We start from the raw sequence: 24866 nt of genomic DNA on the forward strand, positions 1-24866 counted from the left end.
TGCATGTTGTCTGCATTATTCCCAATCTACTTGTATGCCATGTTGGCTCAATTATTATTGGAGGTCCTAACCTATGACCTGCACTTGATCCCCAATCACCATGTTATAGCTGTCCAATTATTTGTCCATTTCCTTAACATCACCTACCTAATTACTTGAAGTGTTTATCTGTCGCGCCTGTTTATCTATTTGATTTGTATATTTCGCATGTTGTTTCATTATCTTTTATCTGCTTGTATGCCATGTTTATATTATCTTACTCTTGTGAAGCGCTCTGATACCTCTGGGTCTAGCCAGTGCTATATAAAACTTTTAAAATAAATAAAGAAGTATGAACCTTTGTGATATTGTGCTTCAGTACTCAACACTAGGTCTAAAGCCTTAATACGCACATGCTGGGCTACTAAGATTTGGAGCAGGTCTATGTGAAGTCCACAGGCCCAAGCTGTAGTGTCTGTTGTTTGCACCCGAGAGCCTTGTGTGGTGACTCATTACATCAGATATGAGGAAAGGTTTTAGTTGCACTATGCTGGTACCACAGGACCAGTTTGTGTTACATTTGCCATTTGGTATTGGGCTCCCTAGCGACGAAGTATGGAGAGCGTGGATCCGGGAACTCGGCCAAGCTATATAGTGTTATTTGGTACCTTGCCAGGATGTGCTGTGAATGCTTTGGTACACTAGGCCAGACTGTGCTTTTCCACACACCTCGTATCTAGTGATGGAGCAAGAAAAGGGTCGCTGTCTCTTTAAGTGGCCGCGCGCCGCCCGTGCCGTACAGCCTGGGAGACCCCGTGACTGCATCGCCGCAGCCTGCGCCGAGCAGAGGAGGGAGCCGAGCGGGGGATCCAAGATGGCGGCTGCGTGACCGAGACCGGCACCGAGCGGACACACAGAGCGGGCGGCGGGGAGGGGCGTCCAGGGAGGCAGACGGCACCCTTGCATACACTGCCGGCGCCTCAGCAAAGCCCACGCCATCGACCCACTCACTGCACTGACACAATTGTGGACCGAGGCGCCGGGGCCTGCAGGCCGCGGGGGGAGCACGGTGGCTACGGGCCTGGATTTATCCATCTGAAGGAGGTGTCCGCTCTACTCCTGCCCAGGTCGGTGTGCTGCTCTCCCGGGGGGCTCTCCACCCCTGCCCCCCAGGGTCTGGCGCCGCGGGCCCCCCGGCCTCCTCTCCAGGATGACGGACACCCGGCGCAGGGTGAAGGTCTACACCCTGAATGAGGAGCGGCAGTGGGACGACCGGGGCACAGGGCATGTGTCCTCTTGCTATGTGGAGCGGCTGAAGGGCATGTCCCTTTTGGTGCGGGCCGAGAGCGACGGTAAGTGCAGGGTGCACTGGTGGGAGAAGTGGTAACACTAGGGTGGTGGGAAGTCCATGATACTGCTTAGAGGGGTGATACTTATGGCGGGAGTGGTACGGAAAAGGTGATGCTTGGTGTGAGGTATCGGTCTCAGTGCGGGAGGTGGTATTACATCCATTATAATGAGGTGATTAGAGGGACAACTCTGATTACCCTAGTTACGTTCAGATGGGTATTTAGGAGAGTTCGACCAGAGATGGGGAGGGGTAGGATGGATTACCAGGAAGGATAATATGCTCAATAAACTGAAGAGGTGATGCTGATAGAGAGAAGTGAGGGTTACAGTGATGACCATAAAACTGAAGTAGTGGAAGGCGTTCTCTTTGGTAACGAGAGGATGTTTTTCCAACTTAATTACATCTCATCATAGGCTGCATGCTCATCATAATGACCGTGTTGAGAGGCACGTGCCCATGGCACTCACCGTAGTAATGGGGCATGATCCCTTGCACTGATTAGAAGGGCATGAATCCGTACGTCTGTCACTGAATTGAGAAAGAGGACTCGTGCCTCCAAGACGGAATCAGGTAAGTGAATATGTCCTAACACACAAAAGGGATACAGGTGCAGGGAGAAGGGTCAAGTACCCTAGACACTGAATGGCATATTGTGTGTGACACTGAAAGGAGGTGAGACTCTTGTCTCTGTCGGGAGTAAATGACTTGTGCCCATGCTACTAAATTAATTGATGCATCGCTTGCCCCCAGACTCTGAACCGGGTAATGCTTCTCTTGTTTCCTGACACTGAAACGGGGGAATGGCTCTCTTGCTTCCTGACACTGAACCGGGGGAATGGCTCTCTTGCTTCCTTACATTGAACCGGGGGATTGGCTCTCTTGCTTCCTGACACTGAACCGGGGGAATGGCTCTCTTGCTTTCTGACACTGAACCGGGGGAATGGCTCTCTTGCTTCCTGACACTGACCCTGGGGAATGGCTCTCTTGCTTCCTGACACAGAACTGGGAGAATGGCTCTCTTGCTTCCTGACACAGAACTGGGAGAATGGCTCTCTTGCTTCTTGACACTAAACTGGGAGAATGTCTTTCTTGCTACTCGACACTTATATGCGGAAAGGCTCTTTTTCTCCCTGACATTGAACTTTAGGAATGGCTCTCTTTTTCCCTGACATTGAACCAGGGGAGCTGGTTCTTTGCCTCCTGACATGAACCGTGGGAATGGGTCACCTGGCCACAACACTGAACCATAGGAATGGGTTGCTTGGCCACTAAACTGAACACTGGAATGAGTAGTTTGGCCTCAACACTGAACCGTGGGAATGGACCGCTAAGCCACTAAACTGAACACCGGAATGAGTAGTTTGGCCTCAACACTGAACCGTGGGAATGGACCGCTTAGCCATAACACCGAACCTTGGGAATGGGCCGCTTAGCCATAACACTGAACCGTGGGAATGGGCCGCTTAGCCATAACACTGAACCGTGGGAATGGGCCGCAACACTGATCTTTGGGATTGGGCCGCTTAGCCACAACACTGAACTGTGGGAATGGGCCGCTTAGCCACAACACTGAACTGTGGGAATGGGCCGCTTAGCCACAACACTGAACCGTGGGAATGGGCTGCTTAGCCACAACACTGAACCGTGGGAATGGGCTGCTTAGCCTCAACACTGAACCGTGGGAATGGGCTGCTTAGCCTCAACACTGAACCGTGGGAATGGGCCGCTTAGCCACAACACTGAACCGTGGGAATGGGTCGCTTAGCCACAACACTGAACAGTGGGAATAGGCCGCTAAGCTACAACGCTGAACCAAGGGGAATGGGTCGCTTGGCCTCCTGACACTGAACCAAGGGGAATGGGCCGCTTGGGCTCCTGGCACTAAACCAAGGGGAATGGGCCGCTTGGGCTCCTGGCACTGAACCAAGGGGAATGGGTTGCTTGGCCTCCTGGCACGGAATCAAGGGGAATGGGTAGCTTGGCCTCCTGGCACGGAATCAAGAGGAATGGGTCGCTTGGCCTCCTGGCACGGAATTAAGGGGAATGGGTCGCTTGGCCTCCTGGCACGGAATCAAGGGGAATGGGTCGCTTGGCCTCCTGGCACGGAATCAAGGGGAATGGGTTGCATGGCCTCCTGGCACTGAATCAAGGGGAATGGGTTGCTTGGCCTCCTGACACTGAACTGCAGGACTGAGTGGCTTGGCCTCCTGACACTGAACTGCAGGACTGAGTGGCTTGGCCTCCTGACACTGAACTGCAGGACTGAGTGGCTTGGCCTCCTGACACTGAACTGCAGGACTGAGTGGCTTGGCCTCCTGACACTGAACTGCAAGACTGAGTGGCTTGGCCTCCTGACACTGAACTGCAGGACTGAGTGGCTTGCCCTCCTGACACTGAACTGCAGGACTGAGTGGCTCGTCCTCCTGACACTGAACTTGCAGGACTGAGTGGCTCGTCCTCCTGACACTGAACTGCAGGACTGAGTGGCTTGTCCTCCTGACACTGAACTGCAGGACTGAGTGGCTTGGCCTCCTGACACTGAACTGCAGGACTGAGTGGCTTGGCCTCCTGACACTGAACTGCAGGACTGAGTGGCTTGGCCTCCTGACACTGAACTGCAGGACTGAGTGGCTTGGCCTCCTGGCACTGAATCGGGGGGAATGGGTCGGTTGGCCTCCTGGCACTGAACCGCAGGGCTGAGTGGCCTGGCCTCCTGGCACTTGAACCACAGGAATGGGTGGTTTTGCCTCCTAGTACTGAACCGCGAGAATGGGTGATTTGGCCTCCTGGCACTAAACTGCGGGAATTGGTGGCTTGACCTGGCACCGAACCGCGGGAATGGGTGTCTTAGCCTTCTGACACTGAGCCGAGGAAATGGGTGGCTTGGCCTCCTAGCACTGATCCGCGTGAATGGGTCGGTTTGCTGCGGCCCTGAACCGCGGGAATGGGTGGTTTTGTCTCCTAGTACTGAACCGCGAGAATGGGTGATTTGGCCTCCTGGCACTGAACTGCGGGAATGGGTGAGTTGGCCTCCTGGCACTGAACCGCAGGAATGGGTGGCTTGGCCTCCTAGTACTGAACCGAGGGAATGGGTGATTTGGCCTCCTGGCACTGAACTGTGGGAATTGGTGGCTTGACCTGGCACCGAACCGCGGGAATGGGTGTTTGGCCTCCTGACACTGAGCCGAGGAAATGGGTGGCTTGGCCTCCTGGCACTGATCCGCGGGAATGGGTCGGTTGGCTGCGGCCCTGAACCACGGGAATGGGTCGGTTGGCTGCGGCCCTGAACCACGGGAATGGGTCGGTTGGCTGCGGCCCTGAACGGCGGGAATGGGTCGGTTGGCTGCGGCCCTGAACGGCGGGAATGGGTCGGTTGGCTGCGGCCCTGAACGGCGGGAATGGGTCGGTTGGCTGCGGCCCTGAACCGCGGGAATGGGTCGGTTGGCTGCGGCCCTGAACCGCGGGAATGGGTCGGTTGGCTGCGGCCCTGAACCGCGGGAATGGGTCGGTTGGCTGCGGCCCTGAACCGCGGGAATGGGTCGGTTGGCTGCGGCCCTGAACCGCGGGAATGGGTCGGTTGGCTGCGGCCCTGAACCGCGGGAATGGGTCGGTTGGCTGCGGCCCTGAACCGCGGGAATGGGTCGGTTGGCTGCGGCCCTGAACCGCGGGAATGGGTCGGTTGGCTGCGGCCCTGAACCGCGGGAATGGGTCGGTTGGCTGCGGCCCTGAACCGCGGGAATGGGTCGGTTGGCTGCGGCCCTGAACCGCGGGAATGGGTCGGTTGGCTGCGGCCCTGAACCGCGGGAATGGGTCGGTTGGCTGCGGCCCTGAACCGCGGGAATGGGTCGGTTGGCTGCGGCCCTGAACCGCGGGAATGGGTCGGTTGGCTGCGGCCCTGAACCGCGGGAATGGGTCGGTTGGCTGCGGCCCTGAACCGCGGGAATGGGTCGGTTGGCCGCGACCCTGAACCGCGGGAATGGGTGTCTCGCCCGCGAACCGCGGGAAGGGGTCGGTTGGCTGCGGCCCTGAACCGCGGGAATGGGTGTCTAGCCCGCGACCCTGAACCGCGGGAATGGGTGTCTCGCCCGCGACCCTGAACAGCGGGAATGTGTGGCTTGGCCTGGCACTGAACCGCGGGTATGTGTGGCTTGGCCTGGCACTGAACCGCGGGTATGTGTGGCTTGGCCTGGCACTGAACCGCGGGTATGGGTGGCTTGGTCTCCTAGCACTGATCCGCGGGAATGGGTCAGTTGGCTGTGGCACTGAACCGCGGGAATGGGTCGTTTGGCTGCGGCCCTGAACCGCGGTAATGGATGGCTTTGCCTCCTAGTACTGAACCGCGAGAATGGGTGATTTGGCCTCCTGGCACTGAACTGCGGGAATGGGTGGGTTGGCCTCCTGGCACTGAACCGCAGGAATGGGTGGCTTGGCCTCCTAGTACTGAACCGAGGGAATGGGTGATTTGGCCTCCTGGCACTGAACTGCGGGAATTGGTGGCTTGACCTGGCACCGAACCGCGGGAATGGGTGTCTTAGCCTCCTGACACTGAGCCGAGGAAATGGGTGGCTTGGCCTCCTAGCACTGATCCGCGGGAATGGGTCGGTTGGCTGCGGCCCTGAACCGCAGGAATGGGTCGGTTGGCTGCGGCCCTGAACCGCAGGAATGGGTCGGTTGGCTGCGGCCCTGAACCGCGGGAATGGGTCGGTTGGCTGCGGCCCTGTACAGCGGGAATGGGTCGGTTGGCTGCGGCCCTAAACCACGGGAATGGGTTGGTTGGCTGCGGCCCTGAACCGCGGGAATGGGTCGGTTGGCTGCGGCCCTGAACCGCGGGAATGGGTCGGTTGGCTGCGGCCCTGAACCGCAGGAATGGGTCGGTTGGCTGCGGCCCTGAACCGCAGGAATGGGTCGGTTGGCTGCGGCCCTGAACCGCAGGAATGGGTCGGTTGGCTGCGGCCCTGAACCGCGGGAATGGGTCGGTTGGCTGCGGCCCTGAACCGCGGGAATGGGTCGGTTGGCTGCGGCCCTGAACCGTGGGAATGGGTCGGTTGGCTGCGGCCCTGAACTGCGGGAATGGCTGTCTCGCCTGCGACCCTGAACCGCGGGAATGGCTGTCTCGCCCGCGACCCTGAACCGCGGGAATGGCTGTCTCGCCCGCGACCCTGAACCGCGGGAATGGCTGTCTCGCCCGCGACCCTGAACCGCGGGAATGGCTGTCTCGCCCGCGACCCTGAACCGCGGGAATGGCTGTCTCGCCCGCGACCCTGAACCGCGGGAATGGCTGTCTCGCCCGCGACCCTGAACCGCGGGAATGGCTGTCTCGCCCGCGACCCTGAACCGCGGGAATGGCTGTCTCGCCCGCGACCCTGAACCGCGGGAATGGCTGTCTCGCCCGCGACCCTGAACCGCGGGAATGAGTGTCTCGCCCGCGACCCTGAACCGCAGGAATGGGTGTCTCGGCCTGGCACTGAACCGCGGGTATGGGTGGCTTGGTCTCCTAGCACTGATCCGCGGGAATGGGTCAGTTGGCTGTGGCCCTGAACAACACGGGAATGGGTCGGTTGGTTGCGGCCCTGAACCGCGGGAGTGGGTGGCTTGGCACTGATTCGCGTGTATAGGTGGCTTGGTCTCCTAGCACTGATCCGCATGAATGGGTCAGTTGGCTGTGGCCCTGAACCGCGGGAATGGGTCGGTTGGCTGTGGCCCTGAACCGCGGGAATGGGTCGGTTGGCTGTGGCCCTGAACCGCGGGAATGGGTCGGTTGGCTGTGGCCCTGAACCGCGGGAATGGGTCGGTTGGCTGTGGCCCTGAACCGCGGGAATGGGTCGGTTGGCTGTGGCCCTGAACCGTGGGAATGGGTTGGTTGGCTGCGGCCCTGAACCGCGGGAATGGGTGGCTTGCCCGGTTCCCTGAACCGCGGGAATGGGTGGCTCACCCTCGGCCCTGAACCATGGGAAACGGGTGGCTCACCCGCGGCCCTGAACTGCGGGAATGGGTGGCTCACCCTCGGCCCTGAACCATGGGAAACGGGTGGCTCACCCGCGGCCCTTAACTGCGGGAATGGGTGGCTCGCCCGCGGCCCTGAACTGCGGGAATGGGTGGCTCGCCCGCGGCCCTGAACTGCGGGAATGGGTGGCTCGCCCGCGGCCCTGAACTGCGGGAATGGGTGGCTCGCCCGCGGCCCTGAACTGCGGGAATGGGTTGCTCGCCCGCGGCCCTGAACTGCGGAAATGGGTCGCTGGCACGGGCCCCAAAACGCTGAAATAAGTTGCTCGCCCTCAACCCTGACCCGCTGGAATAAATCGCTCGCCCTCAACCCTGTCCCGCTGGAATGGGTCGCTCGCCCGCTGCCCTGACCCGGGGAATGGGTCGCTCGCCCACTGCCCTTACCCGCAGGAATGGGTCGCTCGCTGGCGGCCCACTGAACCGCGGGAATGGGTTGCGGGTTCCTTGACGCTGAACCCATAGATTCGGTCACGTGCCCCAAAAATGTTGAACTTGGGGGAGGTGTTTGTGTGCCACTGACCTGGGGCAGGAGTTTGCACGTACCTTGACACTGGCCCCACTCCCTGACACTAGCCTGGGGGAGTCGGGTGCGGCCCCCCCCACCCACGACACTGGCCTGGAAGAGGCGGGCGTGGCCCCCCACTAACCCCTGACGCTGGCTGAGGGGAGAGGAAGACCCGAGGAGAGAGAGGGTCGATTTTCCCCCTCCCCTGCAATGAACTGGAGATGGAGGGGGTTGCTTGTGGCCCCCTCCAACTTTGACCTGGGGAAGGAGGAGGGGTTACATGCTCCATAGCACCGTCCTGGGTAGAGTGCGTTTGTAACCGCTGGCACTGACCTGAGTGGAATGGCTGATGGGATACTTGCCACCGAATTAGGGGCAGTGGTGTATAGGCAGCGGGCCCTTTGGCACTGAACAGCAAGAGAAGGGGAGTGGACTGCATGTACCTGAACTCTGCCCCTGAAACTGAACGGGGGAGGGGGCAAGACAAGTGTCAGAGGCACTGAAAGTTGAGGGTAAGATGTGTTGCGTGCCCCTGACTCGTTATAGCGGAAGCAGGTCATGAGAGCCTGAACATGAGAAGGATGTGCGTGCTTCTGAATGTTGGAAGGGTGAATGTTCCATTGAGACTGAATGAACATGGATGGCATGTGTGAACCATTTGGGGAGGCAAAAGGCATCACCATTTGATATGAATGGAGGTGTTGCTTCTGACAGTGAGTGCAGAGTAGTACCGAGCTCGGGTTCCTGTGATAAAGACCAATGCATGTGAGTAGTGTGCATGTCCTAACCCTGATGAGGAGGATACTTAGGTTCTTAATATTTATATATTTATTTACTTATAAGTCCCTGGTACAGTGCACTACATTTACCCAGGGCATGTAAATTAAATGCTGCTAGTTGGTCTACAGCACTGCTTGTGCCACCCACTTAAAGAGCCCATAAACATGTCTCAGTCCTGTTTCAACTGCCATTTCAACATGTTAAAATAAACCTTTTTGCCAAGCCAAAATCTTTTTTTTTTAATACATGTCACCCCTAGCGCAGACCCTGGACAGCCCAGAGGGCAGAGTGCAATGTATCTAAAAAGCAGGATGTGTATTTTAGGTTTACATTTCTTGGCAGTGACAAACTTGTAAATTCATTTTTCATTACTGCAAGGCCTAATTATTCAATGAGATAACATTTGGGATTACCTTATTATATGTTATAAATGTAATTTCCAAATGGGAAGATATAACTGCTTCAAGTTTGGTGTTTCTGGTATCCTAATGTAAAATGTTAAGTTATGGTAACGTTGGATTTTAAATTACAAGTCTGAAAATGCTACTTTAGACAGATGTCATTTTCTATCATTAGCCATTTGATGTCTGCAGCCTGTCTCTGGGTCACATGGGTAGTTAACAGTTGGGCTTTGTGTATTCCTCCTAGACAGCCATACACAATGGGATCTTAGGTGTGAACGAGTGGGCCATCACTGGCAGGATAGGAGGGAGGAGCTGGGCCCAGCCTCACGTACACTTGAATAGTCTGTGCCATGTCTCCACACAAAGAGCGGCATACGTTACGTGAAAAAGTTTACCAATAGGCATGCATTCAGTTATTTATTACTCTGGTACAAATGTCAAGAATATAAGGAAGCTACCCCTATAAGTTTTATAGGGGGGGGTAAATGCAGACATAAAAAAAAACTTTTTCCCTGTCTGTGCTTACGCTACATTCAACAATTACTTAACGAAAGTACAGAAATCACCCGTTAAGTTATTATAGTGAGCTCACTCAACGTTTAGGCAGGAGACAAACGAATGGATTAAGGCTTCAATTATTTGGGTTACTGAACACATTAAAATCACTTCATTGAATTATGTTTAAAAACGTATTTATTCAAAAGTAGAACCTAGGACCTCCTTAACGGTTACAATCTAATTCACTTTAAAAAAGGAGTGGTCATACACTTGATAAAAAACAATAACGACAATTTTAAAACAATATAAAAAAACACAAAAGTCGACGCGGCGTTTCGGTGTGCATTTGTTTCCACCTTCTTCAGGACAATTAAGATTCTTTATTGTAATCTAGAAGTGAAAAACAGATTCCTTTAGGCTTACAGACATTTGTTACAGACCCGGCAGAAGATAAACTAGGGTCTGTAACAAAGCACAGACAGGGAAAACGTTTTTTTTTTTTTTGATGTCTGGTACAAATGTCACATTGCAAGTTATTGGCTTAGTCAGTGTAACTAATGGGAGAGGTCGCTGCTGCCCTATTGGTTTACCAGCAGAACTGATATCAGCCAGTGTCTAAAAGTCATATGTCATAACTTGTAGGTCTTCAGGTGTATCTATGAGCGTGAAGTCGGTGATAAATAAAATTAAAACTGGTAAGTATAGATTAATCTCTGGTAGGAACTGCATATGGCTGGGAACTGACTTATTCAATATTGTGTCATATTGTGAGATATGTTTGTGGTCTGCGTGGTTTGATAAGTTTCGACAAACGTCAGGGCAGTGAGAATTGATTTGTTGCAGTAGATGCTGGTTATCTGAGTCATGTAGCTGTTTGAGAGATGGGGAAATGCCTTCCTGTGCTAAGGCCCTGATTACAAGTAAGATGGAATTCCATGCAGCAATTCCACATACAGAATTTTTGTTACCGGTAAGTATCTCCGCATGGAATTTTATCTATTACCAGTTCAGCCTCTCCGAATGGGGAATAACTGTGGTCACAGAATTACTGTGCGGAATTCCACACAGTATTCCCTATTCCTAGTTTTTACCGAACACATTTGCCACCTGCTTTGAACAGTTTGGTAAAGGTGTGCAGAGGAATCTGTTTGGGGCAGGCATGGGAACTGTAGGGGTGGGAAGGGAAAGGATAGATCTGGAGGATTGGGTGGTTGAAGTCTCCTCCCTAGCCACAGAAGGGCAGCAGGGGACCCGAGGACGAGGCATGGCTGGTGTCACATCCTATGCCGCATGCAATTTTAACTGGCTTGTAAAATTGGGTCCAGTATTCCAGGGCAGTTGTGATCAGGCAGAGTCAAATTCCATACATTAATTCGGCACTGACGGAATCGGGGCCGAATTAATGCCGATAAGCCGATAAAAGGAGGTTCCCGCATTTCTGTGGTAGAAGGATTGGAGTAATATATATTGCATTTGAACAGTGACCAATGGCCAGTAACTGGTAGATCTTGTTAACACAACAAAGTACCTACCTATGTGGTCAGTATCACAAGTTTGGTCGAGTGTTGTTGTTGGATTTTTTTATCTTGAGCTTCTGGTGTCATAACCAATATGATAGATCTTAGCGCCCTCTTACTTAAACCCTCCCACACCAACCTTTGAGGACGTTTAGGAAATTAGTTTCAAAGAGCTAGCGCTGCTAGATGCAACTGTAAATTTACACTCGCTATACTTATAGGCGCCAAGTATGCTTTGTTCTCTCCCCAGACCTGAAATTGTTTAAATAAATCATGATTCGTGTTAACCCCAATTAAGGCCCCTTTGGGGACCGCACTCTCCCATGCTCTTCTTTCATTTTCAAAAGAATGGGGGAATTCCGGCGCATCCTGTCCCGCGCGCATCTGCGTGCGCGAGGTGGCAGCCGCCCAGCTGCTCACAGTCCTGTGTAATCACTATAATCAATCGGGCTTTGCATCCGACCTAGTTTCCCCTCGGCGCGTCATCTTACGTGCTAACATTACACAATCTCCTTGGGCACAGCATGTTTGGACTGGGAGGCGTGACGTACATTGTCGTCAAAGCAATGTTATTAAACATTGAACGAGAAATAGGCCATGTTATTAGCGTCATGGGGACTGCATTCTACAAAGAACGCACGGAAATTTAACATTGGAATCTGCAATAGAAACTGTCCCACTGGAGACTGCGTGAGGAAGTAATCCTGTGGAGTCTGTAGCAAGCACTGGCAAATGCCGGATGATAGGGGCGTTGTGCGACAGGGCGGCATTCCAAACTAATGGGACTACAGAGAGCGCAAGGCACCGCGAGATTGTGGTGACTACAGAAAGCACAAGGAAATGTCAGACTCCTGTGGATAAGTGGAGTGTGTGCAGCATGAGGAAATGTGAAACGGAGGACTGTGTGCACCATAAGGAGATAAGAGACCGACTGTTTGCTGCATAAGGATGTGATACAGAGGATTGTGTGCCGCATAAGGAGATGGGAGACCGAGGACTAGGTGCAGTATAAGAATGTGACTCAGAGTGACTGAAAACACAAGTGCTCATGTGGAAAGCAAGCGCGGCCGTGAAAGAGCGATGCGCTTAATGAGCCATGATGGAGGAAAGCCAGGTGGTGCCTCTGCGCGTAACCATGCTCGTAATCGCACGCTTTAGGTCACACAAAATGCACGTGGTCAACTTTTTTAAGCCCACTAATTAAAAGTCTCGCCAGAGCAGCAAATGGGCTGGCTCAGGTGAGACCTAAAAAGGGGAGGCAAGGTGGTGGTCTGACAGGGTAGCCTTATTGTTTTAAAGGTCAGCAAATGGATAGGTTCTGAATGACGAGTTTTAGCTAAAAATCCCAGTGATCTGCCTCTTTAAAGAGTGACAGATGCAGTAGGGTAACAGACCTCAATGTGCTCAGAAATCCAGAATAACTACCAGTTAGATTTCACTAAAGACATCTCATAGGGGCTGGCGTGAACAGAAGGGAAAGGGTATCGTCAGTCAGCCATTGGGAAGACATGATGATAGACATGGGAGATGAACAGGCGAGCAACAGAAATGTCTGTGAAGGCCCAGAAGTGAAGGAGCCAAAACAAGCAGTTCTTGGACTCCTGCCTTCATCCGTCCTCATTGATTGTTACTGACCTGTGAAACTGTTTGTCTAAGCTATGGGTATGAGAACCAATCACAGAATCCAGGTAATTAACACATCTGTAAATCATGACTCACCTCATTTCAAGATCCTATGGATGTAGGAGACATACGATTTCAGAGGAGAAGAAATGCAATTGCCTGTTGAAAGGACTCAAATCCAGATACCCCACTAAGTAGCCATGGCAGCTGTTGGTAAAAGAACAAGCATTTGCAATGCAATAGGTCTCGCATTAGGAAAGTTTGAGCTATTGGTATTGTAAATGACACATGTTTTATTTATGTGTTTGTTTTGAAAATAGCGAAATTAATAGCTTTGTCATTTACAATGCCAATACTTTTAACTTTTGCAAATGTGACACCTATAGCATTTGTAATGTAAGATGTTTTGTATTTACGTGACTTAGATGTATTGATATTACAAATAACAATGGCTTTTACATTTTTAAAATAATTAATACTTAAATTAAAGTTATTGTAATTTATAATGGCAATAGCTTAAACTTTTGGAAATAACTTTTAAGATTATGTTCAGTGTATTTTATTGTGATGAAAATCCAAGGACAGAAGTGAAATATTAACATCTTTTTGTGACATTTGTAATAAAGCTTGAAACATTGAGAGAACATATTTGAACCAGTTGCTGTTGATTGGTTGCACAGATTGAGGCTGTGGTGGCGACGAGTGATGCTGTGGCGTTCAGTGATGCTGTGGTAATGCATAGTGATGCTGTAGTGCCCCTGAGTGATGCTGTGGTGGTGCGATAGATAGAGTGAGGGCGATAGATAGATAGATAGAGGGAGGGAGGGCGATAGAGTAATGGCGATAGATAGAGTGAGTGTGATAGATAGACAGATAGAGTGAGGGCGATAGACAGATCGATAGAGTGAGTGGGATAGATAGAGTGAGGGTGATAGATAGATGTGTGTGTGGTTGGGTGTGGTTGTGGCTGTGTGTGGTTGTGGCTGTCGTTGTGGCTGTGCACCCCAGACTAAAATGGATTGAACCTATTTGCCAACAAATGGGCACACAGAATTACCGAGTTGCCTTGCGCATTTTTTAAATCGGACACTAGACCAGTCTTTGCTTGTGCAGTCACCAAGTTCCTTGGCCATATGTGGAGCATTAGGAAAAATGCACAAGAAGATAGCTCATGAAGTAGGCTGACTCCTCCCACTTATACTGTTGCCTGTGCCCTAAGTAGCCTTTGCCATAACTCGCTTTTAACACAAAAGAAATGGAACTGGGCCATAAACAGAGCCTTGGAGCAATGCGCTGTCAGATAAAATTTAAGAATCCCTCCCTATATAACAGAAATGCTGGCTCTGATAAAACAGTTAATAAGCAGGAGGCTTCACTGTGTATAATTTAGCATTGTGACATTCTGCCGTTTTTATTCCTTTGCACACATGCTCTCTGTTAACTTGTAAAGGACTAACTTTTTAAGAATTCTAGTATGAATTTTTATTCTTTTTTAGTACAACTACAAAGTCAAACCTATGAACTTTATTATTTACTCCGGTAACTGCACTATTATGACGGTTTTTCCTTGAGCTCGCTTTTAAAGATTTTGTATATGAGAAAACGTTGAAGGCATGAATGCCGAAATAAAGTTTATATTACAAATAAGGGGATAATTAAGTGTTAATTTTTTTATGTTACTAGTTAGACTGCTGGTGTGGTGGAAACGTTGGGTGGCCCGATTACCCCAAAAATAAAAATAAAGACCCGATGCCAAGATCTGAAAAGTCAGGTCTTAATTGTACTTTTCACGGTATCTGAAAATCTGCTGATCATAAAGGAAATTAACCTTTGTGTGCTCTCCGAACAGGTAATCCAAGCCACACCCAATACGGCAACAGTAAACAGAATGCTGCAAAACTCGTCACAGTGCAACCAAAAAACTTGCACAATTTGGTCCAGAAAAGATCCTAAGCTAGCTGAAATGCAACGTGGAGACAGAGTTCATTAATCAGTTTGGAAGTTCTATACACAATATGCAGCTCCAAAGAACTTATTTGATCGGAGTTCGCGAAGCACCACAAACTGACCACAAGATGTGCAGGCTACTTTACATAACACTTTATAATAATAATTTCTACACGTCCATTAGCCGCTCTCCCCCGTTGCATTTAAAGTGACTTGACGGGTGAAGCAACAAGAAACGTCCCCAGCACAGACTAGTCAAAATAGGTCCCAATACACAGACCTACGCAACCCCGATGGAAACCCCCGTGCAAGGGACTGGACACATTCAAACCTCCACGGCGTTTATCTCCCTATATTTACGCACTAGCCCAGAGTATAACCCACAGCCCCATCCATCCCCAGCAGCCTGTGCCCTCCAATGTCAATACTGCACGTATGGTCTGAAAACAACAGGCCTCTATTGAACGGCTCCAGTCTGCGCCCATGGTTAACTGTTTCTAGGCTGCCCTCTGGAGCATGCGACTCTGCCATGGATGTGCCATGGAGCCCCCCTTCCCCCCCCCCCCCCCCCCTCCCCAGCTCAGAGAAGCAGCCCCTGATGGAGACCCGGCGGCTGAGATCACTTACCCTGCGCAGGCGGGACTGCGTCTGCGGCCTCCTCCACCGTGGCGAGCTGGGGCATCATATACTGAATATGTGGGTGCACCCCCAAATCCACCTGCTCGGAGACCGTGGGACAGGTGGATGCAGTTCAGGCGCGGCGTCATCCTCAAACAAGTCGGCCTGGAGCGGAGGACAGCCTAAGAGACGCGGGAGGGCATGAGCGTGACGCCGTGAGCGTGCACGTTGGCGTTCCCTGCGGCTCCTGCCAGTGGCGGCTCTGCAAAGCTAGAAGCGCGTTCACAGACATGAGTCGGCTCGTGCCCAGACCTGAATCAGCTCGTGTCCAGGTCTGTCTCCCTTGGGAGGAAACACAGCGACTATAAGTCTCGTTGGCCGCAGCGCTTTGCGCTGCAACGCCAGCGAGACCTAAAAATAGATAAAGCGAAGCAGAACTTTGTAGATTGCACCACAAGGTCTTTATTTGAATAGACTTCTGCTGTCAGGCCAGGTATTTTCTCATCCTCTAATGTGTTAGTTTGAGGCCTTTTGTATGGTTGCATACTATGCATGCATATGGGGGGCGGACATGCCGAGTATTGTGGTTTCCAGCATGCATTGTTACCCTCTCCCCAACCAGGCTTTCCTGTTAGATGAGCCTACTTAGTGTTGTCTCAGATCGATTGAGATGTTTCAGTCTGACAACATTATCTACATTATGCCTCAGTCCATGTACACTAGACACGCCAAGTTTTCGAGTACCAAGCCTGATATTCCAGGAAAATGCTGAGCTTAATGGTTTGCTTGACAGTGGCGGTGAGCATCCTGCATTTAAAGGGTATGGTGATGCTGTCATGAACAGTGACCAGTTTATAGTAATTGGTTGTCTATTTCCCCTTCCTAGCCCACCTTCTCCCCCACCCCAAACCACACCTTCATTTATGCTTTCTGTCGTGGACGATCTAAATGGACCGTAGCTGGGGTCCAGGATATTGCATAAGTTACAGGGGGTAAAACTCTGCGGGCAGGCTGTTCTACATGGGCCCTAGCTTTCATTGTTTTGATATAGCAGATACAAAGCAATGTGAATAACACATCAAGTGCATCATTGAATAGGACCAATGTTCTAGAACCAGAATTTGAGATTCCCCTGCCAAAGATGAAGCCTCCAACCAAAGCCATTCTTACATTGGATAGTACTACGTATCAACAAGTACTGTGCTGGATGGTGTTCCTCCTCATTCCAAGCCAGCAGGCTGTGTAACCTACTTCACCTACGTAAAAGGAAAGAATAAGAGCACTGCAAAGCAATAGACCTAATTTAACAAACAATCACTGTATGATGTAGGCTCCCTTGCCTTAATTACATTCCTGTTTTTGTTTCTATATGAAATGTTTCGGTTGGCAAGTGAGCCTACATTATGATACTTTGTTTCTTTCCATGTCAAAGAAACAATAGTTGGACTACAATTAACTTTTTGTTACCGCTTAACCTTCATTCCACTCGCATGCAAAGACAAACAGGAATACAGTGAAGGCACTTGAGCCTTTGTTAAAAGCCAGCGTTTCCTTCTCCCACATGAACTGATGAGAAGCTGTTAAGATGGGCAGAAGGAACGATGGGTGACACATGGGAAAAGAGATGAGGGAAGAACAACAGGCAAAAAGAAAACGAGGAGCTACAGAAAGTTGAAGAGAGGGAATCTTAGACAAGAGAAAGGAGAGGGAGGAGCTAAAAGTGACGCAGGTGGGAGGAACAAAAGGGAGGTTCTTGCGGGAAGAACATAGTGACACAGGAGGGTGGAACATGAGGAATACGAGGAAGGGACAGGAAGAATGAGGAGTGACACGCGTAAAAGGTGGGTGGAAATTAGCATCTGCGTGAGGACACTAGGGAAAGTGCAGGAACTGTTATGAAGACTACATGTTCATCAGTGCAAGCACTTTATTGAAGGCAAAAAGATGCACATGAAGAACCAATTGCATCAGGTAAGACAGTACTATTTCTATGGGATGAGCCAAGATGTTTGACAAAAGTCTCAAGCCAGTGGCTAAAAAAGCTGGTAAAAAAGAGCTTGAAATGGTCTTGGAAACAGGACGTCTGTTTAACAGCTGCACTGTTGACGAAGATCAGCAAAAATGGTCAGGCGATTTAGTCGATGTTTCTTAAATAATTTTGCCCGGCGTTAAACGCCTCTAATACCTTATGAAGATTATCAAAAAAAGAGGCAGGCGCTGGAGACAGGAAGACAGGAAACACGTTTTATTCCGACGGAGCAGAACACATCAGATCGGACAACAAGGTATCGTCTCGAGGTGCTCTCTGACAGCCTCTCTGAGACCTGGTCTTTTATACACTGGTTTATGACATGTGACCGTTCTTTATTACAATAAAGACATTGTGAAGTATGAGGATGACATCCCCGGCACTCCCCTAGTTCCGGCCCACTCCAACATATGACAACAGTAGAGGCCCTTACCCCCCCATCCAACAGGAGGGGGCTATCACGCAGCTGAGTGTTTCGCCGATTCCTTTGGAATGTGTGCGCCTGATCGAATCCCAAGGGGTGGGGAGGCCATGATCAACAGTAGCTTCTTTGAAAAGGGTCGAGTGCATACAGTAGTGGGCAATAAACTGTACCCTCAGGCCAAGGGATGACCAGCGGTTCGTACAGACAATCGGGCTCAGAGGAAGGGGTCATCAAAGGAGAGGTATTCATGGAAGGAAAGGATCAGTGTGATCGGTGTGGATAATCGGAAGGAGGTGTTGGTCAGGCGCGGGGTGTGATTCCTAGAGACAGAGTCATGTGGAAGAGGAGGTCACGACTTGTGCATGTGAGAGCGGGGGCAGCCAGGGTGCATGGGGGAGGCTTGCAGGGACAGGGAAGTGTGCTGAGGATCGATCGTGAACAGGGAGACCATGGTACCTAAAATGGCTGTCGTGTATGTTCATACGTGAGTCTGCAAGATGGCGCAGATGATGTTTAGTACACAAACTAAAATTCCACAGTCCTCCCTTTTAACATGTCTCGCCAGCTTGTCAATTTGGATCTATCCCCATAAGACCACGTATTTCTACCTCATAGAGGGGGCTCATGTGTTCAGTTCGAAAGTCCAAAGTCTTAGGGCACATACAGTTAGAAATGAGTGAACACAAAGGTGGCAGACATTGAATACCTAAGCAGCATCCACACAGTACCACAACTGGTATCAGTATAAAGGTAAACAATCTCCATCCCCAGTCCTTCAAAGTGTCCCAAAACCATCTTCCAAGCGACCATCCTTCTTGCTCTTGGTGAACCTCTGAGGATAGTCTGTGGAGGTGTTCAATTGCTTTGTAGACTGAAGGCGAGTTATCTGGCACGTAGGTGCAACAGCTGGAGCCGATGATGCGGCATGCTCCTCCACGGTCGGCCAGAATCACATCTAGAACAAGGCGGTTTTGGAGAGCCACCAGGCGGACTGCCTGAAGCTCAGCCGTGTTGTTAGCAAGGATGCCAGCCGTGATGTTAATGGTTGTTTCTATTGCCTGAGTTAGGTGTCGGATAGCACGGCTGTTTGCCATTGGTCCCCACAGAGGAACAAGTCCCTTTGCTGCATCCAGGAACTGTGCTCCGGTGGAGTCGGCTTGTTCAATGTCTCCGGCGCGCTTTTGCCGGTGATGGTAGGCTGAGGCCACATACGTGGGAGGAAGAATGAAGGCGATGTAGCACGTACCCCTCCAACCTTTCGGGAGCCAGGTGTAAGCTTTGGTGCCACAAACAAAGTACATATTCGGAGAAGCAACGAAGGAAGGAGGATCAACTGAGACCAATGTTCTGGTGATGCGGCAGGAACTGTGTCCCACCAGCTGCGTTCCCTGGCCTTCGAGACACACAAGTCCTGTGACATTGATGACAGACAGAGCCACGGTCAGGGTGGCAGCTGTTTGCTTCCGCAGGTGGGAGAAGGTGGGTCTGGCTGGATTGTGGAGTACTTGCACTTCGACTCTTTCTTTGGCAGGGATGTTCATAAGGAAAGCGGAACCTGAGACCGCAGGACAAATGGGGGCAGACGTTCTTCCTGTTTTGTTCAACCAGAACCCATAGTAGAAGTGTGACACTGTCTGACCAGAAGCAGCGTTGTCCTTGTTGCTCTCCTGCAAGAGGATCAACCAGGCGAGGCAGGAGCCATGAACTGAGAAAGGAGAAGGGATGAAAGGTATAGAGTGTTCAGTGGCATGCGGGAGCAACCCGCAGATCCAGCAGTTCGTGGCATTTGTAGCAAGGTTGTGCTGGTGCAGTAGTTGCACGAAGGAATTGTTCCAGAACTCCCTACGCCTCTCTCGGAGCTGAGGCGAAAGGGGGATCAAGTGATGCTCTTTTATGGTGGTTGGCTGTACAGTACATTTGGAAAAGGTCTATAGCCAAGTAACAGAATTTTTTTTTGATTTTGATATCTGAGTGTTTGGATATATTAACAAGTATAGTCCAACTGTAATAAAACACTTCGAATAGATAGCTAGTTTGATATTATTAAAAACTCAACAAATGAGTTGAAGGCAATACGGTAGATAACACTACGCGCGTTTCGGCTTTTGAGCCTTCTTCAGGTGACCGTCTATTGCTCTATGAAATGTGAAAAGAAAACATACATCATTCTTCAAATATAACAAATTTATATACAGTGGACAAGAGAAGTGGAACATATGTTATTTGATTCACTTAACCAAAACATACATCATTCTTCAAATATAACAAATTTATATACAATGGACAAGAAAAGCGGAACATATGTTATTTGACTCACTTAACCGATTCATATATAGTATCACATCCATTATCTGATAGGACATACAATGCGTCAAAGACATAACAAAGAAATGTGATATAGAAGGGACATTAGGATTGATGGTTTATATGTTTATAAATAGATATTTTTCAAAAGATGGAGGATATTTACAGAATCCTTCAGCTCAAAAGCCGAAACGCGCGTAGTGTTATCTACCGTATTGCCTTCAACTCATTTGTTGAGTTTTTTATTCCATTGATTGTCTTTTCCCCCCCTTTTTTTCATATGTGTTTTAAACCTTTTGCGAATGTAAATGAATATGTAATATACACGAGTTTTATGTATAATATCAGTCACTTTATAAATTGTATTGTTCTTTATAACAACAAATTTGTCAAAAAAAGAGAAATATATAAAACATAAAAAACAAAAAATATATATAAACATTTATCAAATGTATAACATAAATCATTAATAAAATCTAATATCAAACTAGCTATCTATTCGAAGTGTTTTATTACAGTTGGACTATACTTGTTAATATATCCAAACACTCAGATATCAAAATCAAAAAAAAATTCTGTTACTTGGCTATAGACCTTTTCCAAATGTATTGTTCTTTCCCTATGTATAGCAAGTAGAACTACATTATATAGGGGTCCCCTTTTTTCAAAATGGTTGGCTGTACAGTAGCCAGCAATGTCTGGTGAGCGGGTGTGCTGTCTTCCAAGATCCAGAAGGAAGTCATGAGGAGGAGGCAAAAGAGGAAGACAATGAAGAAGGCGATTGTCTTTGATTTGTGCAAATTGTCAGTCTTTGGGTTCCTGTAGTGGGTATTTCCTGTTGCTTTCATTATCTTCTTATCTGGCGCTTCCATCATCTTCTGATCTGGCGCTTCCATCATCTTCATCTTCAAGGTGCTCGGTAGTGGGCAGAACCACAGACTTCGTTTAGCTTCTCTCCGGGTAACCCTTGGTTGGTTTTGGGTCACCGTTCTGAGATTTTTAACTTAGTCAGTGGCCTACTTAGCCGAAGCTCCCCCCTTTCGACGCAGGAAATACCCTTCCCGGGATGGCACAGTGGGATCAGAGAATTTTGCAAGTTCAAGTGCCTCTGTATCAGGATAGCAGTTCAGTGATGGCCGGTCTTTGTTCAGGAGCTCTTCTTGGGTGTCGACGTTTTCTGTCGTGGCCAGGGTCGAGGAGACTTTCTTGCAATGATGGGCGTGCAGCCAGTGCTTCTTTCCCTCCACTCGAAGAGCAGTCCGAGTGGTGATCAGTACTTGCCCGGGGCCCGTCCACCGGGGTTCCAGACTCTTCGCTCGTTGAAAGTTCCGGACTAGGACGTAATCTCCCGGTTGGATATCGTGACCGGGGCCCCTGGAAGCATCGGGGATAGCCTGCTGCACCTGTTGATGAATGACAGTCAACGTTTTAGTTAATTTGCACAAATAATCTGACAACAGGACGTCGGGGACGTTGTGAATGGAGGTTGGTTTGGGGGCAGTCCAGAGGTTCATTGGTCGTCCAAACACCACCTCGTAGGGGGTCAAGTGGTGCTTAGTGGGAGTGGAGCGCATCGATAGCAATGCCAGTGGGAGGGCATCTGGCCACTTGAGTCCTGTGGTGGCCACTATTTTTGACAGTTTCAGCTTCAGTGTAGCATTGTGTCGCTCAACTAGGCCAGCGGATTGGGGATGGAAGACCGCATGGAACCTTTGTTTTACTCCCAGCCCCTTCAAAATTAGTTGGATAACTTCAGCTATGAAGTGGGGGCCATTGTCGCTCCATAAAATTCGACGGAGGCCGTAGCGAGGGAAAAACTCTTTCAGTAGTACTTTGGCAGTAGTCATGGCAGTGTTATCACGGGTTGGATAGGCTTCCACCCATTTGCTGAAGGCGCATACAATGACTAGTACATACTTCAAGCCTTGGCATCTCTCCAGCTGGATGTAATCCATCTGAAGGACTTCGAAGGGGTGATCGGGGGTCCCAAACCCTCCCCGGGGTACCACAGTTCCTTTCCCGGGGTTGTGTTGTAGGCAGATTAGGCACTGCTGGACCAGGCGTTTGGCTGAGTCGGGGATTTTGTTGTTGTGCCAGACTTTGGAAATGAGTTCAATCATGGGGGCAGAACCTATGTGTGCAGGGGAGTGTGCCATTGTCAGTATGGGGATCAAGTATGAGTCAGGCAGCAACCACTTGTTTGTGTGTCTTGTCCGCCAGCAGCCTTCGTCGTCCTTCAAACCCACCCGTGCCCACTCAGTCAGTTCGTGAGGTGTGCTGGCCGACTGGATGTCCCTAATCGTTTCCCTAGTGTCAGTCCATTTTTCTGCTTGTGACCTGGTCACATACACGCGTGTCGTTGTCCTATTCTCAGCTGTGGTTTGGGCAGTGATGTCGGCCAGTGCGTTTCCCTGTCCAACTAAGTCCGTCACCTTCTTGTGTGCCTGGCATTTGATCACCGCTAATCGTTCGGGGAGGAGAACTGCTTCAATCAGGGTGGAGACTAGATCTCCGTGGAGAATGGGTGTGCCATGGGACGTCAGGAATCCCCTTTCCCTCCACAAGAGCCCAAAATGATGAACCACCCCGAAGGCATACTGGCTGTCCGTGTAAATGTTCGCTGTGGTTCCTGCCGCTATGATACATGCTAGTGTGAGGGCGATTAGCTCTGCCGCCTGTGCGGATCGTTGTGTGATGCGGGCTGTTTCAACTACTGTTCGGGCTGTCGTCACCGCATAGGCAGCTGAGCTGGTGCCGTCTGGGAGTTTGATACAAGAACCGTCTACCCATAGTTCTCCATCAGGGTCTGTAAAAGCAGTGTCTCTAAGGTCAATTCTACTTCTGGTCTGTTCGTCCGTGAGGGTCACACAGTCGTGTATAGGGGGCACATCGGGGTCATTTTCAGGCAAGGGCAGCAGTGTAGCAGGATTCAAAGTCGTGCATCTCTTAAAAGTGATATGGGGTGCAAGCAGAGTCAATTCGTACCCCGTCAGTCGTGCACTAGTCAAGTGTTGAGTCTTGGTCTGGTTCAAGAGGGTGTCAACTGCGTGGGGTACTAACACCGTGAGAGAGTTCGAAAGTACAATTCCCTCACTCTGACGGATAGAGACAGCAGCGGCGGCTACTGCTCGAAGGCAGGCAGGTAAAGCTCTGGCGACTGGGTCAAGAGTGGCAGAGAAGTAGGCACAAGGGCGTTGTTTGGGGCCAATGGGCTGAGTTAGAACAGACAACGCGCATCCCTCCCTTTCCTGAGTGAAGAGAGAGAAGGGCTTGGAGTAATCTGGTGTTCCTAGGACGGGTGCCGAGCAAAGGGCATCTCGCAACTCCTTAAAGGACGCTTGGCATTCGGGGGTCCAAGGGAGTGGGAAAGGAACATCTTTGGCCAACAGGGAAAGTAGGGGTTTTATGATGAGACTGAAATTTGGTAACCACTGTCGGCAAAAAGAGGTAAGGCCCACCAATGAACGGACTTGCTTCTGCGTTTTTGGGATGGGGGTGTCTAGGATGGTCTGGATTCGGTCGGGTGTAAGTTTCCTCCCTTCTTTGGACAGGAGATGGCCTAGGTAGGTTACTTGAGGTTGGCAGAACTGCAGTTTCTTCTTGGAGACTTTGTGGCCATTCTCCGCAAGAAAGTGCAATAGTTGGATAGTGGCTGCGATTGCAAGAGGAGTGGTGTCGGCCGCCAAAAGGATATCATCGACATATTGGATCAACACCACTCCATCTGGTAGCTGGACGGCGTCCAGCTGTCTTTTGAGGGCCTGGCTGTAAATGCTGGGACTTTCTGTGTAGCCCTGAGGAGCTCTACAAAATCGGTACGAACGTTTTTTTTAAGGTGAAGCCGAAGAGGTAGCGGCTGTCTGGATGGATGGGGATAGAGAAAAATGCATTCTTGAGATCAATAACGGTGAAGGTGGTGGCAGTGGACGGGATGAGGGTCAGAATGGTGGTGATGTCTGAGACTACGGGGTACTGTGGTACTACCACTTTGTTGATTTCTCGCAGGTCGATGATGAAGCGGTACGCTTTCTCATCTCCCTCACCTTGCTTTTTAACAATGGGTAGAATAGGGCTGTTGCAGATATTACTAACCACTTCCTCTACCACTCCTGCATCTACCAGGGACTGAATAATCGCTACCAATGCCTTCTCGCCTTCGGGCGATATCCGGTACTGTGGGAGTTTCGGGAGTATTGCATCTGGTCGAACAGTTATGTGTACAGGATCGATCATCATTCGTCCTACATCCGAGTCGTTTCTGGCCCATAAGTACAGGGGTAGGGTATCGAGCAAGGATAGGTCAGCATCTGTTATGGTGTACATATGTCGTGCGGGGCAGGATCTGGACATGCTCGGGTTGTCGTACAGGATGACTCGGACTCCATCTGGGGAACATCTAATAGTAGCTCGGAAATGTTTTAGCAAGTCAATACCCATAATGGCGTCAGGGGAGTTGGAGGAAAGCAGAAATGTTGTGTCCGTGGGATTGTTTCCTAGGTCAAAGGAGATAGGTACAGACAGGGGATTAGTGGAGGGCGTTCCATCGAAACCTATCGATGTAATGTGTGAGCCAGACAAGGGTGCCCTTGGAATCAGTCGTTTTGATAATACACTACGTGTCGCTCCAGTGTCTACCAAAAATGGAGACTTTGTACCCAGGACCTTAGCGGTGACGTAAGGACCTTGCTGGTCAACACAGAGCTCGACTGGATCCCTCCCTCGCCCTTGGCAGTCCTATGCAAAGTCGTGAGCATTGTCGCAGCCGGACTGTTGGCACTGATTCTGTCGGGGGCGGTCAAATGTGTTCGGTCTGTCAGGTTGGTTACTGTTGGCGTCGTGGGTGTGTCCTCGTCCCTGTCCTCTTGTCCTGGGGCCATTTGCCAT

General features: G+C 50.4%; 1 protein-coding gene across 2 annotated transcripts in view; it reads left to right on the forward strand.

Moving 5' to 3' along the window:
* Positions 1-794: 794 nt before the first annotated feature.
* PPP4R3A (protein phosphatase 4 regulatory subunit 3A) overlaps positions 795-24866 on the forward strand; it is a 358677-nt gene continuing 334605 nt past the window's right edge. Inside the window, exon 1 of one of the 2 annotated variants that reach the window (XM_078660041.1) lies at positions 795-1331. In XM_078660041.1, the coding sequence (XP_078516167.1) occupies positions 1190-1331 (142 nt within the window). In that variant the 5' untranslated portion in view covers positions 795-1189. The remainder of the gene's footprint in view (positions 1332-24866) is intronic. The other variant, XM_078660040.1, reaches the window with a different exon arrangement.

This window comes from Lissotriton helveticus, chromosome 9 (assembly GCF_964261635.1).
Source record: "Lissotriton helveticus chromosome 9, aLisHel1.1, whole genome shotgun sequence".
NCBI classification, from domain to species: Eukaryota; Metazoa; Chordata; class Amphibia; order Caudata; family Salamandridae; genus Lissotriton; species Lissotriton helveticus.